The sequence below is a fragment of the Macaca nemestrina genome, chromosome 7, assembly GCF_043159975.1.
Source record: "Macaca nemestrina isolate mMacNem1 chromosome 7, mMacNem.hap1, whole genome shotgun sequence".
NCBI classification, from domain to species: domain Eukaryota; kingdom Metazoa; phylum Chordata; class Mammalia; order Primates; family Cercopithecidae; genus Macaca; species Macaca nemestrina.
Window position 1 is genome coordinate 136,289,499 of NC_092131.1, and position 12,996 is coordinate 136,302,494.

General features: G+C 36.2%; 1 protein-coding gene across 11 annotated transcripts in view; it reads left to right on the forward strand.

Annotated features, from left to right (window-relative positions):
• LOC105488348 (DENN domain containing 4A) overlaps window positions 1–12,996 on the forward strand; it is a 130,555-nt gene that overhangs the window by 66,615 nt on the left and 50,944 nt on the right. For all 11 annotated transcript variants that reach the window (XM_071101188.1, XM_011752352.3, XM_011752342.3 and 8 more), the window contains 3 exons: window positions 171–271; window positions 4,394–4,612; window positions 6,049–6,194. In XM_071101188.1, the coding sequence (XP_070957289.1) occupies window positions 171–271; window positions 4,394–4,612; window positions 6,049–6,194 (466 nt within the window). The remainder of the gene's footprint in view (window positions 1–170; window positions 272–4,393; window positions 4,613–6,048; window positions 6,195–12,996) is intronic.

A 12,996-nucleotide genomic window follows, 5' to 3' on the forward strand; every position in this document is an offset into this window, starting at 1 on the left:
TGCCAGTTTACCCCATAGGATTTTTCTCTCGTTAATGCAAATATTTTGTATGTTTTTCATTTTTCATTCAATGTGTTTAATCTTTTCCTATTTTTATATATAACAGATATATACCTTCCCCCTCCCAAAGACCATGTAACAAATATATTCCTGTTGTTATTTAATCTTAGAATTGGTGACAAGAAAAATGTAGCCTGGAAGATACTTCCAAAGAAGCCATGTAAAAATCTGATGAACACACTGAATAATTTGCATCAGCAATTGGCAAAATGTAAGTGGATAACTTCATTAAAGGAGGTAATTTAATCTGAAAAAGGGACTCCAATTACTTTGCCTTACTTATAAAAGAATAATATTTATTTTAACTAGCAGAAAGTGGTTTTACCATTTTAAAGGCAGATGATCATTAAAGCAAAATTTGTTATAAGATGAATGAGAGATTTATAAAATATGTATTTTATATCTTCCAAATTTTTATAGAACCATCTTAGAATAACAGCATTCAAAAGGATGTTAAGGTGGTTAATTTTACCATTACTGAAATACCATGAAAAAAATGTGGGGTTCCACCTTTATATTGTTTTTTTTTTCTCTTTTGAGACAGAGTCTTGCTTTGTCATCCAAGTTGTAGTGCAGTGGCACAAACATGGCCCACTACAGCCTTGACCTCCTGGGCTCAAGTAGTATTCCCACTTCAGCCTTTTGAGTAGCTGGGACTGCAGACACGATGAGGCATTACGCCTGGTTAATTTTTTAATTTGTTACAGAGACAAATTATGTTGTCCTGGGCTCAAGCAGTTCTCCCTCTTCGACGTCTCAAAGTGCTGGGATTACAGGCATGAGCCACCGTGCCTGGCCTATTTTCTTCATACGTAGAATAGAAAGTTAGTTTTGAAAATCTAAGACAAATGATGTAAACTACATTAGAAAATACTGATGATTTCAGTGGAGCAAGAGCTTTTCACCTTCAGTGGATCTTAATGCTGTGCTTATCTTTTTAAACATTTTTTAATTTTTTTGTGTGCTTATCTTAAAGTTTGAAAATCAAAGTTTGCCAATAGCATTAAGAAATTAATAAAATGAAAATTGATTAGGATGTCGAATATTTCTATTATATATAATAATATTTCTATTATATATAAGGATATATATAAGGATATATCTTGACCTGTCCAGAATTGCTGATAAGGAAAATTAAACCTTCATTTCTTTATCTAATCTTCTTGGTAGTATAGCAGATGACCCATTCAGAATCCATAACTTAATACTTATTATATAAAGTATGGTCAATAGTGATATGCAGTATTTGAGGTTCACATTTATGTATTAGGTAGAACATAAGCATAGGAGGTAGCCTACACCCTTGAGGATTCATCATAGTGTATAGTGTAGTTGGAAATAGACATGGATAAAAACAATATTTACAAAGTATACTTGATAACAAGTAGATAATTCCAAAGTAGCTCATAAGTATTGGGATATTAAACTAACGACATAAAACATAACAAAATTTTGCCTTATGGAACAAATAAATCATGCATGTAATATTATTTGTTACCTAGTTAATTGCTTTCTAAAAGTGTTTGCACTTCTTTTGAATAGCTGAAAAGCCCAACAGCTATTGTAGCAATATTTAAATATTATTAACATTGGCTGGGCAGGATGACTCAGGCCTATAATCCCAGCACTTTGGGAGGCCGAGGCAGGTGGATCACCAGAGGTCAGGAGTTCGAGACCAGCCTGACCAACATAGTAAAACCTCGTCTCTACTAAAAATACAAAAATTAGCCGGACGTGGTGGTGCACTCTTGTTGTCCCAGCTACTTGGGAGGCTGAGGCTGGAGAATAGCTTGAACCTGGAAGGCAGAGATTGCAGTGAACCAAGATTGTGCCGCTGTACTCCAGCCTGGAAGACAGAGTGAGACTCCATCTCAAAACAAAAACAAAAACAAAAAAAAACCGTAGGCTTTCTGGTTCCAATGCCTTACATTCTTCCAGTATTTTCACTTTTTTAGATAATAAGAACTCCTCCAAAAACTCTCGAAGATGATTAATTGTTCCTTATATTTTAAAATTTTGAAGTAATAACAAACTGTTTTTCCTGACCCTTTGACGTTAGATGCTTCATGACATTTGAATAGAATGTATTTCCTACGAAGTACATTTTTTGACATCACTACAATGTAACCATGAAAATCAGGAAATTAACATCGAGCATTACTGTCATCCTAATCCTCAGACCACATTCAGGTTTTGCCAGTTATCATGATAATGTTCTTTTTATAACAAAAGGATCCAGTTCCAAATCAGGTTTTGTATGTAGTTTCAAGTCTCTTTATTTGCCTTTCCTCCTGAACAGTTCCTCAGATTCTCTGCCACCTTTGAAGATTATATTTACCATTGTAGAATTGTCCATGGTGTGGGTTTATCTGAGCATTCTCATAATAAATACAGGCCACCCATCTTTTTTTCTTTTTTTTGAGATAGGATGTCTCACTGTGTCACCCAGGCTGGAGTGCAGTGGTGCGATCACAGTTTATGGCAGCCACGAGCTCCCAGGCTCAAGTGATCCTCCCACCTCAGCCTCCTGAGAAGCTGGGACTACAGACACACGCCACCACACCCAGTTAATTAAAAAAAATTTTTTTTTTTTTTGGTAGAGATGGGATCTCACTATATTGCCAGGCTGGTCTTGAACTTCTGGGCTCAAGTGATCCTCCCACTTCAGCCTCCATGCTAGTATTACAGATGTGAGCCACTGCACGTGGCCCAGGTCACGCATCTTTGACAGGAATATCACAGAAGTGATGCTGTGCCCCTCTCATTGCGTCCTTATGTCATATCGCACACTATTTTGTTTTGTCACATTATTGATGGAGATATTCACTTTGATCACTTAAGGTGGTGTCTACTAGACTTCTCTACTATAAAACTACATGTTTACTATCTAATGACTTTAGCATTGAATTGTCCAGGAAGAAGAATTGTTTTTTATATTTTAATCCTTGTGTGTTCTTCCGTAGGTACTTGTATTAAAAAAAAAAAAAAAAAAAAAAAAAAAAAAAAGGAAAGAAGAACTGTTGCATTTGCCCTGTGCCCAATTTGCACAGGGTAAATGCAATAGTTCTTCTTTCCCTTTTTTTAAAGTCTGTTTTCAATAAGAAAGACACAAACATGAATAAATACAAGAGGGAATGTCACTGCCGCTTTGAAAAAGACATATCTGTAATATATAAAATATATATGTTTTATATATATTCATATGGAAAGAGTGTGAGAGCAAGTATGTGCACGTAACATGAAAAGTGGCTGGGCATGGTGCCTCATGCCTATAATCCCAGTACTTTGGAAGGCCGAGGCGGGTGGATCACCTGAGGTCAGGAGTTCGAGACTAGCCTCGCCAGCATGGTGAAACCCTGTCTCTACTAAAAATACAAAAATTAGCCGGGCATGGTAATGGGCACCTGTAATCCCAGCTACCCGGGAGGCTGAGGCAGGAGAATCTCTGGAGCCCCGGAGGTGGGGACTACAGTGAGCCAAGATCGTGCCACTGTACTCCAGCCTGGATGACAGACCGAGACTCTATCTCAAAAAACAAACAAACCAGAACAAACAAACAAAACGTGCCAAGCTTTTGAGGGAAAGGGGAGCAATTTTTGAAAGAAATATTTTCATGTTTTCAAATGTACTAGTTTATGTATAATCTTCAATGGTGAGAGAACAATGGAGACATTTCTATATGAAGATTTGAGAGATCTGGGTTTATGTTCCTTTCTTATTATTCTCTTTATTTCTGTGTCAGGTCATTTCCATTCTCAGGGCATGTGCAAAATGGTAGTGGTGTGGGAGGTATAGATGACATGGTTGTTCAGATTCTTTCTGAACAATGCCAATACTCGGTGAGCCTATGAATGATATATATTCTGACATATATTTATAGTTGAGCAGCTTTCTGATATGCTGTTGCTTTCTGGGTTATAATCATTATTAACTTATATGTAGTTATTTTAGAACATGAACTTTAAAAAAATTTTTTGTAGAGACAGAATCTCTCTATGTTGCCCAGGCTAGTCTTGAACTCCTATCCTCAAGTGATCCTCCTGCCTTGGTCTAGGATTACAGGCTTGAGCTGCCATGGCTGGCCTGAACGTTTTTTTTTCCTGATAGTAGTGAGATAAGCAGAGGTAACTTTGTGTTTAATTTGGATAAAATTTACTCAACGGAGCCTACAAAATGCTATGGCAGGCTTTGCTAAGGTTTAAATGTGATTAAGTTATGTAAACAAAGAGTTGAGGTAGCTTGGGTCCTTTTGAAAACACAACAAAATTATACTGGTACCATCATGAGTGTTTTGTGAGTTCGGAGAAAACACTAACACTCTGTGTCTTCACAGTGCAGCAGAGACCGAGAGATGATGGACTAATGGATTTAGCAATGAATGACTATGATTTTAATTCTGGAAAGAGGTTGCACATGATAGATTTGGAAATCCAAGAGGCATTTTTGTTTTTCATGGCCTCTATTTTAAAAGGTTACAGATCATACTTAAGGCCAATAACACAAGCCCCATCTGAGACAGCCACAGATGCAGCCTCTCTCTTTGCCCTACAAGGTGAGTGATTGCATAGTTTTAAAGCTTTCATGTCATTGAGCTTAACTTTGTGATGACTCATTTGCTGTCTGTGTTAATAGCTCATATTTATGAGAATACATACCTGTTTTGAGGAGAACGTGAATACCAGCTTTGTTGGTTACCCATTTCCATAGGACTAGTTATTTTTCAGGCATATTAGATATAATTCCATTAGCAGATATGCAGAAGATAAGTATAGAGCCTCCCAACCATATACCGACTGCATTTGTGTGTCACATATGTGTTGAGATACTGATACTTTCAGCTTTCAGAGCAGTAGGCAGTGTTGGGGATACAGAGGAACCCCTGGAATGGTCACCTCCAGGCTTGAATAACCTCATTTGTTTTATTTCAGTATACTTTATGAATATTTTCAAATATTGGGTACTTTACAAATATTTACAAATATTTCCTATCTGTGCCATGAAGTGAAAAAAGTTGGGAAGTTCTGGAGTGCAACCAGTTTTATAATACATATTTATTTTCTTTTGTAGTATTTAACATTTGAAAGAGAAATTCATTTAATAAGTATATATTGAGTACCTCTGAATGCTAGGTACTGAATAGTGGTATGCAAAAGAGACATGGCCAAAAAAAAAAAAAAAAGTAAAAGATGAGAGTCATGGTTATTTCTCTCAGAGAGCTTATAGTCAAGAGGATAGGCGATTGGAAATAATGAGTGAACAACTTCAGTTCACAACCTCATATCACGGAAGGCTATTCTGAAGAAGTAACATCTGATCCATGATCTGAAAGATGAGTAGAAATTAGCCAGACAAAGGTAAAGTAGGAGAGTGTTTTAGGCAGAGAGAACAGTTTAAAGTAGGAGAGTGTTTTAGGCAGAGAGAACAGTTTACACAGTCCCTGAGACTGGAAAGAGCTTGAATTCCTGGGCCTGAAAGAAGGCCCAAGTGCAGTGTAACTGAGCATAGTTAGTAAGGTGAAATCAGGAAATAAACCTTTTCTCTGTTTTCAATAAGTAAGACACAAACATGAATGAATACGAGGGAATGTTACTGCTGCTTTGAAAAAGTCATATATATATATATATTTTATATATATATATATGTATAGTGTATATTTATATGGAATGTGAGAGCAAGTATGTGCATATAATATGCAAAGCTTTTGGGGGAAAAGAGCAATTTTCAAATGTACTAGTTTATAATATTCAAGATGGTGAGAGAACAATGGAGACAGTTCTGGATGAAGATTTGAGAGATCTGGGTTTATGTTCCTTTATTACTGTTCTCCTATTTCTTTGTCAGGTCATTTCCCCTCTCAGGGCACATGCGAAATGGTAGTGGTGTGGGAGGTATAGATGACATGGTTGTTCAGATTCTTTCTAGTGCAAATATTCTGTGAATCTATGAATGATATTATATATTCTGACATTATATATTTATGTTGAACAGCTTTCTTAAGAAGCCGGGACCGGTCACATCAAAAATTCTATAACATGATGACCAAAACACAGATGTTTATTCGCTTCATTGAAGAATGTTCTTTTGTTAGTGACAAAGATGCAAGCCTGGCATTTTTTGATGATTGTGTAGATAAAGTAAGTAACGGTACATCTACAGTGCCCTAACTTACTTTGTGTTACTGTTATAAATGTTATGAGTTATAGTTTCTATTTATAGCTTTTAATGAAATCGAAATTAATTTCATTTTCATCATTGACTGCTTATAATGCAAGTTTTGGTAGCCTGCTAGAAATTATAGAATGCACCTCTTACAATTACCTTGTAGAATTTTACTAAATCATAAGTTTTGTTTTAGCAATCAGGTCCCTAACCCTCCCTGCCCACTTATAAAACCAGGAATTTTTTGCCAGCCTGTGCACCTCCAACTTAAACATCTGTAATTTTCACCTCTCCTTTTTGTCAGAGATGGGTTATCACATGCTGAAAGTAGGTGTAAAAGTATCATAAATGTTTTACCTGAATATTTCTACAATTGAGAATGAGTTTGTAGCTTAAATTCGTTAGTTCTATAATTTTAAATTTATATATGAAACCTTTCTGTTCAGTCCTAATATCATTAGGTGGGACAGAGCAAGGCAGGTATTCATGCTGGAGAGAGAGAAGGTAGGGTAGTCCAGAGAGGGGTTTCAAAACCTGAATAGGGTGGAGAGAGAGGAACAGCCTAGCTGGAATGTCAGAGCCCAAGCCAGGTAAGGAGAGTATTCCTGGAGAGGCATGTTCTAACATGTAGAATCAGAGGACAGGCAGTTTAAAGAGGGTGTCCATGTTCAGGGGCAGACTGCTGCAGGGTGTCAGAACCTAAACAGGATGAGAAGAGCACTCATACAGAGGTGACCACACATGGAGTGTCAGAGTCTGAGCAGGGTGGGGAGAGTATCCTCACGGGGATAGCAAGGGAAGCAAATGAGATGTCAGAGTTTCATCTAGATGAGAGAGGTGTCAGCATGGTGGTGCAGGATTTGGTCTGGAAGGGGTTGTCAAAACCACATTAAGGTGAAGAAGTCATCTGCATGGGAGAGGGGTGGTGGTAAAGATGGGAGAATATTATATATTGGGGAGATTGATCAAATAAATGTATTAAAGGTAATAAAGTTTCTTATTGAGAGGAAAGATTTACAAATACAGAAGTGAAGAAAACTAAATTGAACCCTGTAGTGTTGGTGTAGAGTTGGAGATTTGGTGTAGTATCATTGGTTTTCAATGATAGATACAGAAATAAATGTAGATGTAAGTATATGTGTCTGGGTGTATACACACATATATTCCCTACCTCTGTACATTAGGTGGACCTGGAAGCAGCCACACCCCAACAGCAATGAGCACACCTAATGTATAGATTTTGGCTTCTAAATACCCGATAAGCCCTAAAGTATCTTGTGCTAGAAAACCAAGAATTGCTCCAAGAATGATGGAGACATGTTAAAACAAAATACGTATACAGAAGTCAATTTGAAGGGATTTCCACAGGCAAATCTAGGACAATTTGAGCATCAAATGTTAGTAACAGATTAGCCCATTGAGTAAAATAAGAAACCATGAGTCTATACAGATATCAATCAATTGACAGTCATCTGATGAGAAGCAGGATCTTACATAGTTATTAATGACCTCCCCACAAAATGCATATTAATGACAAAAGGGAAAAGAGTAACTTTATAGTGGAAAAGCCTGGCAAATACCATTTTAATCAAGTTATCAAAATGAACATCATCTGCAACGGGACAAGTCAACATTGTGTTCCCCTAATAGGTTACAATGAGAATGCAACCTCAATTCTGTAATATTCCTGCAAAAATGTATGACCTATATAATCTCAAGGAAATACCAAACACATATTAAATGATATTCTACAAAATACCTATTCTGTAATCTACAAAGTATTAAGATTAAGAAAATAAAGTAAAAATGGAGAAGCTTGTCTAAAGTGAAGTAAGAAGACTTAACAACCAAATGCAGTGCTTAGTTAAGAACTAGATCCTTGCCGGGCGCGGTGGCTCACACCTGTAATCCCAGCACTTTGGGAGGCTGAGGTGGGCGGATCACAAGGTCAGGAGATCCAGACCATGGTGAAACCCCGTCTCTACTAAAAATACAAAAAAATAGCCGGGCGTGGTGGCGGGCACCTGTAGTCCCAGCTACTTGGGAGGCTGAGGCAGGAGAATGGCATGAACCCGGGAGGCGGAGCTTGCAGTGAGCCGAGATCACGCCACTGCACTCCAGCCTGGGCGACACAGCGAGACTCCGTCTCAAAAAAACAAAAAAAAAAAAAACAAAGAACTAGATCCTTTAGGCATAACATTATTAGGTTAATCGACAAAACTTGAATGTAGTTTGAGGATTACATAGTAGTAATGTATTAGTGTGTTGATTTCCAGTAATAATATATCAATGTTAATTCCCAGTTGATTGTATTTCTGTAGGAGAATGTCTTTGTAGGAAGTATAAAAGTATACAGGAGTGATGATAGGTCATCAGCTCAGCAGCTTACTCTCAAAGATTAAGGGAAGAAGTTACTTATACTAAAACTTTCCTGTAAATTTGTATTTAAATAGGTATATTGTATCCATGATCTTATGGCCATGATAATAGAAAAAAGGAATAAATGAAAGCTTTATTATATATGATCACAACAATTTGTAATGTTAAGATTATTTAAAGAAGTTCATCACTTTCAAATTTATGTGACTGTGAAAGAAAATCAGTGAGGTTTTTTTTTAACGCAACAGCCAAAATACAACTTATCCCTTGATATTCAGAAATTGGTTCAATTCTTAGTTTAACATGAAATTGGCCTTACTGATTGTTAAATAAGTACCAAATGTGTCTTATAAAAATGAGAAGTGATTCTCACTATGAATAGGAAAATAGTATGGTAGGAACAACACACTACATTGGGAATGAGAAGTACTTTAATCTTGACTATTATACTTGTGACTTTAGTCATTTAGTCTTTATATGTTGTTTTTTTATGTATGTTTTAAAAATGTTTTGAGGATAAATAATTATAGCTGCCTATCTCATAGTGTTCAGAGTAGTGTTGTATAAACTAAAAAGTAGAAAATATTATGACTATTTTTGCCTGTAACTGGATTTTATTCATGTTTATAGATTAATGGTTCATTTGGTTTCTCATTTCATAACAGAAATATTCAATATTTGAATGATTTGTACATATGAACAGCAGGAACACATTCAGAGCCTTGTAGACATCTACCTTTTCCTTCAATTTAGAATACTTGAGGGATGATTGATACAGAGAAATACTATTTCTGGTGCTGTTAGAGAATTAACAAATGAAAGTATCCAGAAATATCATCCCTAGTTCTTTCTTGAAAATGCTTTGGAATAGGGAAAAGATGGATACATGCCATTACTTGCTTAAAATTCTCAATTCATCTTCCTGTAGAAACACTGTTATAAATGGTGATTAGCTATACTTCAAATGGTAGCAGTGTTTTGCTATGAATACGTGTTAAATTTTTATAAGTCGGGCATGGTGATATGCACCTTTAATCCCAAGAGCAATTACTACCAGCTACTCAAGAGTCTGAGTGGGGAGCCCAGGAGTTGGAGTCCAGCCTGGGCAACATAGTGAGACCCCGTCTCTAAACAAAAACCAACAACAACGAAGTATTAATTTTGTATGTGTGGAATGATATGCTAACCACTTTTTAAGACATTTTTAAAAATCAGATTTATTGAGATACACAAACAGTAAATACATCATTAATGTACAAAGTTTAATGAGTTTTGGCAAATATATATTTCCATGTAACCCATGACTTCAAAGTTATTTTCATCACCCCAGAAAGGACATTGTTTTGGGGGAAGATTTATTTTCTACATTTTGAATAACCTACTTACAAACAGACTTGTGGAACCCTGCATTTTGTATGTTGAGCTCTGGTCTATAAAGCTTTGAAAACCTGGGTTGTTTTCTTTATTATTTTTTATTTTTGAGACAGGGCCTCCCTTTGTCACCCAGGCTGGAGTGCTGTGGCACGATCTCAGCTTACTGTAGACTGGACCTCCGGGACCCAAGTGATTTCCCACCTCAGTCTCTTGAGTAGCTGGGACCACAGGCGTACGCCATCATGCCTGGCTAATTTTTTGTAGAGACAGGGTTTCCCCGTGTTGCCCAGGTTGGTCTTGAACTCCTGGACTTAAGTGATCCTCTTGTAGTAGCCTCCCGAAGTGCTGGGTTTATAGGAGTGGCCACTGCTCATGGTGAAAACCTGTTTATTTTGAAGAGATACTGTAATAGCTCCTTGACAGTTTTGTCTTCATTTGAGTATTATACCAAGAACTTGTTTTTCAATATTTTAATCAAAGTTTTGTGTTTGCCTTATTTGGCACTTCTGTGAGGCCATTCTAGTGTTGCCATAAAGAAATACCTGCATCTGGGGAATTTATATTAAAAAAAAAAAAGGTTTAATTTGCCCCTAGTTCTACTGGCTTTATATAAAGCAAGGTGCTGGCATCTGCTTCTGGTGAAGCCTCAAGAAACCTACAGTTATGGCAGAAAACCATGGGGAGACAATGGGGAGCCAACATGTCACATGGCCAGAGGTGGAATGAGAGAGTGGTAGAAAGTGCCGTATGCTTATATAAAACAGATCTTGAGATAACTCACTCACTACCACAGAGACAGAACCAAGTTATGAGGGATTTGTCCCATGATCAAAACACCTCCCACCAGGCCCCACCTCCAACATTGGGGATTACATTTCAACATAAGATTTGGAGTAGACAAATATCCAAACCATATCAGTGCTTACAAAATTAAATATTGGCAATAAATAGAAAGGTGTGCTTTAAAAAAGAATTCCTCTACATTTTTTATAGGAACAGTTTTTTTGTGTGTATAAAGATGATGTTTCTGTCTGGCATTATGAACTTTGAATGATTTTTTCACAGGTGTTGGGCTTCCATTGGTTGTATATATGTTCTCACTGAGCTTCCCTTAAGAACAGTGGCATACATTTGTGTAATTGTTGTTCCTTGTGCGAACCTTAGTGAATCATAAGGGACCAAATTGGTAACCACGGTTTTGCCAATAGCATGCTTTAGCCAGTAAATTTATTAATCCACATGAGAACACTGAATTAGTTGTCAGAATCTAAGTAACAGTGAGAAGAGAGAAGTCTTATATTGTTCCCTTTTATTTTTGGCCTATTTTATATATCCTATTCACAAGTTTCTGTTTTAGCTAAGAACTCAGGATTCCTAGCTAAGTCACATGATTTAAATAAATATTGATATCTAAGATATACAAGATTTGTAATTTTGCTGACTAGGGTATCACGTCCTAAGGAGCATATCTTAGTGCTCATAATTAATACATTATGTTGTCTAGGATTTTCTGTAGGCCACCTGTTGTTTATGTGATGATAGTCCATGCAGAAGATGACTGGAATCATTGCTTAAAGATTATGAATTCTGAGAAGTCTCGAAAAATAAAATTCTATTAAATGTGTAATCATTGTTTCTAGGTAGACTATTTTCCTAAAATGTTATTTATCTATTCGAAGTCTAGATCTAACAAAAGATCACTTATATATATGAATTAACATTATACTTAAAGATTTTAATGACTACTCAGAAAATCAAAACTGAAAATTAATGCATTAAAACATAGTTACTTGTATTTGCTTTATTATAATTCAAGAGACTCTTATTAGAGAAAAAATAAATTGTCACAAGATTAAAAATATATCTTGGTTTTTTTTTTTCTTTTTTTTTTTTTTTTTTTTGAGATGGAGTTTTTGCTCTTGTTGCCCAGGCTGGAGTGCAGTGGCATGATCTCGGCTCACCACAACCTCCGCCTCCTGGGTTCAAGCAATTCTCCTGCCTTAGCCTCCCAAGTAGCTGGGATTACAGGCATGTGCCATCACACCTAGCTAATTTTGTATTTTTAGTTTCTCCATTTTGGTCAGGTTGGTCTCGAACTCCCGACCTCAGGTGATCCGCCCATCTTGGCCTCCCGAAATGCTGGGATTACAGGCATGAGCCACCGCGCCTGACTCAAAATATATCAATAAAGTTCATATGTAGTTAGAGCAGAGGTTAATTGTATCCCTGGTGGTGTTATTAACCAGAACTCTCTGAAATGTAAATAATTATACAATGCTGTTACTGCCTTTCATGTTTTGATACCACAGTAAGTGACTCACAAAAAATCAGTGCTTACTATTCATCTGCATATGTTTTCTAGATATCAGTAACACTTTAAAAAGAATAATTTTTGTGAGGGTTATTCCTTAGTTGAGTAACTTTGAGCTTAAGTTTTTAAGTGAACAAAACTCTTACTTCTGGCAGTTTAACTATAGAAAATAAATAACTAAGTATACATTAACTGTCTCATGGTTCATAACTACTATTGAACAAAAATTAGACGTGTGGTACTATTATTCACTTATTCTTACATGGTATATTAACTCTTTTGATCTTAGTATATCTAAACAAAACACTTGACTGACTTTAAAAAGCTGGAGTGGGTAATACTGAATAGAAATAAGAAAAACAATATATGAGAATTATGTGTTTCATTTATGACTAATTTAAGAACCATGTGTTCTTGTTCTTCATATGATTATATTTTAAATCATTACAATCTGTTCCTGTGGGATGGTGCTTAACTAAAGGCAGTTTTGTGTAACAAATAGTCTGGTAAGATTTTTTCTTGGTTTCCCAAGAATCCATTTCCAGTGTTTTCTGAGCATATTAATGTCTTGTGGGAAAATATGAAAATTATTTTAATTTTATCCTTCAGTGGGTGTTGGATTTCTTTTTCTCTCAATAGAGACAGATGTCACCATGCTTTCCAAAAGACAGAGATGTCCAACCGATAAATGTAGGATTTATTGCATGGCTATT